The sequence below is a fragment of the Trypanosoma grayi genome, assembly GCF_000691245.1.
Source record: "Trypanosoma grayi strain ANR4 Tgr_1122_V1, whole genome shotgun sequence".
Taxonomy (NCBI): Eukaryota; Euglenozoa; class Kinetoplastea; order Trypanosomatida; family Trypanosomatidae; genus Trypanosoma; species Trypanosoma grayi.
In genome coordinates, this window is record NW_008826741.1 from 1 (window position 1) to 2,075 (window position 2,075).

Here is a 2,075-nt window from a genome sequence, read left to right on the forward strand (position 1 = left end):
CACATGCCACCCAGCGCTACCCGTCGATATCTAAGGTGCTCGTAAAGTCTGCTCGACACAGTGTGTCAATGCCTGCGGCTGATAACTCTCCCCCAACAAAGACGTCGGGAAGGAACCCCGTCGATGAGAGTGTGGAGGCACAGCCGAATGGTGACGCAACACCGATGCCCTGCGTCGGACAGGAGCCATTTAACGACGCTACCACGCCTGAGAACCCGTACCTTCTCCCGAGTACAGTTGATACCCACTCTGCTATTGACATTAGTGGTTCAGATCATCCACATGAGTTTCATCACCAAGTGCCGGAGCAGTGGGAGGTACGTGCGCCGGATACATACGAGATGCAATGCAGTGGGCTAACCGGTAGGACTCCCTCTTCAACGAGAACTTGTGCATTCTTTATTGATGGTTCTTAGGGGGCTTGTACAAAAAAAAAACTAAAAGATCGAATTTTCTAAAATTGCTATTGTGAGTGTGAGACATACACCTTACAGTACTATTCTGCTTGCTAATCCATGGGAGGAGTCGTGTTGTGTCTGCGTGATGGTGCGTGCAGCTGTGTGGTGGGGCAGCTGAATGCTGAAGCGAAGGAGGTGGTACACATACAACAACCAAGGAATATCTACGCGAGTATGACTGCGTGTTATATGATCAGGAAAGGGCCAAAAGGATCCAGGTGAATTGCTCGAGGTGCATGGGGTGCGCTGCGGCCGACAAGAAGTGAGGCATGCGTGGGCCCACACTGTTGCTGCAGACAGGCCGCCACGTCTTCACTCATCATGGCACACCCATGCCACACCGGCAACATAAGAGTTGGAGCACGCGCCCATATGCCTGTTGACCTTGCACGACTTTCCCCCCTTGTGCTTGTTTGTTCTTGCTTCTGTCCTCTCACATGGCAGCCACAGGCTTCACTCGTGTGTACGGACACCTTTTAACATTTTTCTTTGTCTTGTTTGCAATGGTTTTGTGGCGCATTGGGCTCCATGCGCTTTCTAATCGGACATACAGATGCCCGCTTTGTTTGATGCCCACTCACTCTGCCGACTCGGCGCCGCCTTCTGCTGCGTTACCCATTTTCTCTCTCACACATGCACACTCATATACTCCGTGTTTCTGTTCACTGTTTCGGCTATCGGGGTGGGGCGAAGAATGGCAAAGGGAAGGGCAACGGAAGAGGTGCAGTGGGACTGAGCGCTCCAGCATCCAGCGGCGCGGGAGTGTGATTTGGTTGACGGGCTTTGAGGCCTCTTTGCGCCTGTGACATGCTTCACGTGACCAGGAGGGTATGGAGCTGCTACGTGCCGGTTGTTGGCGGTGCGTTCCTGTTGGACACGCTGCGTGGCTGCAAATGCGTCGTGCAACGCCACACAATGTTTGGCGGTTGCGTGTGCTGATGGGCTGGAATGGGCAAACAGCCGGCTGTGAGTGAGCGGGTGAGTAACTGACTGACTGAGGGGTGGCGTGGGGCGGGCCGGTCCCCTTGTCTTGGGTGGCCTGTTGCAATATTTTTTTGTACTGTTTTCGCGGCTGCCGCACATTTGACTGCTGCTTTGTGTTTGTTTTCCCCTGGGGGCTATTCTCCCTGAGCCGCAGCTCTCCTCAACCGTCTCCGGCGCTGCTGCTGCTGCTGCTTTTCTCTGCTGCTCCTTCTCCCGCTGTGCTGGGGGCGTCCCTCACACAATCTCCCCTCCACTCTGCGCTGCCTGCGAGCCAAGGACACGAAAAGAAAGAGACATACCCAACGCTGATACCGCCACCAAGCAGAACAACAACAACAACATTAACCGTAACAGGAACGGCTGCTGAGTGGGATACACGACACAATGGTGTGGAAGTCGTCTGGTGGGAGCTTGGAGAGGGGCCAATACATTGTAAATGTTGAGTCGGTCAAGAAGAAGCTGAATGCCCTCGAGGACGCCCTGCAGGAAATGATTACACTTAGGTCGAAGTATTTTTCTGCATTTGAGAAGGTTGGCCGTTGCTACGTGGACGTCACAAGGACGACCACAGTGCAGACTAGAGGCGAAGGTGACAGTGCAGATGGTGGGGAGATGACTGGCTTGAAAGGCTCC

General features: G+C 54.0%; 3 protein-coding genes across 3 annotated transcripts; 1 reads left to right on the forward strand and 2 right to left on the reverse strand.

The window, feature by feature from the left end:
* Positions 1–68: 68 nt before the first annotated feature.
* On the forward strand, positions 69–416 carry DQ04_11221000 (hypothetical protein; the record flags this gene model as incomplete). The annotated part of the gene is made up of 1 exon (XM_009316472.1): positions 69–416. One exon carries the CDS (start codon positions 69–71, stop codon positions 414–416), a length of 348 nt encoding a protein of 115 aa, XP_009314747.1.
* A 669-nt stretch (positions 417–1,085) lies between these two features.
* Positions 1,086–1,541, reverse strand: DQ04_11221010 (hypothetical protein; the record flags this gene model as incomplete). The annotated part of the gene is made up of 1 exon (XM_009316473.1): positions 1,086–1,541. The coding sequence occupies one exon, from the start codon at positions 1,539–1,541 to the stop codon at positions 1,086–1,088; it is 456 nt and encodes a 151-aa protein (XP_009314748.1).
* A 135-nt stretch (positions 1,542–1,676) lies between these two features.
* DQ04_11221020 (hypothetical protein) lies at positions 1,677–2,075 on the reverse strand (the record flags this gene model as incomplete). Its single annotated transcript, XM_009316474.1, has 1 exon — positions 1,677–2,075. A coding segment is annotated over one exon (399 nt), but the record flags the coding sequence as incomplete, so codon positions are not given.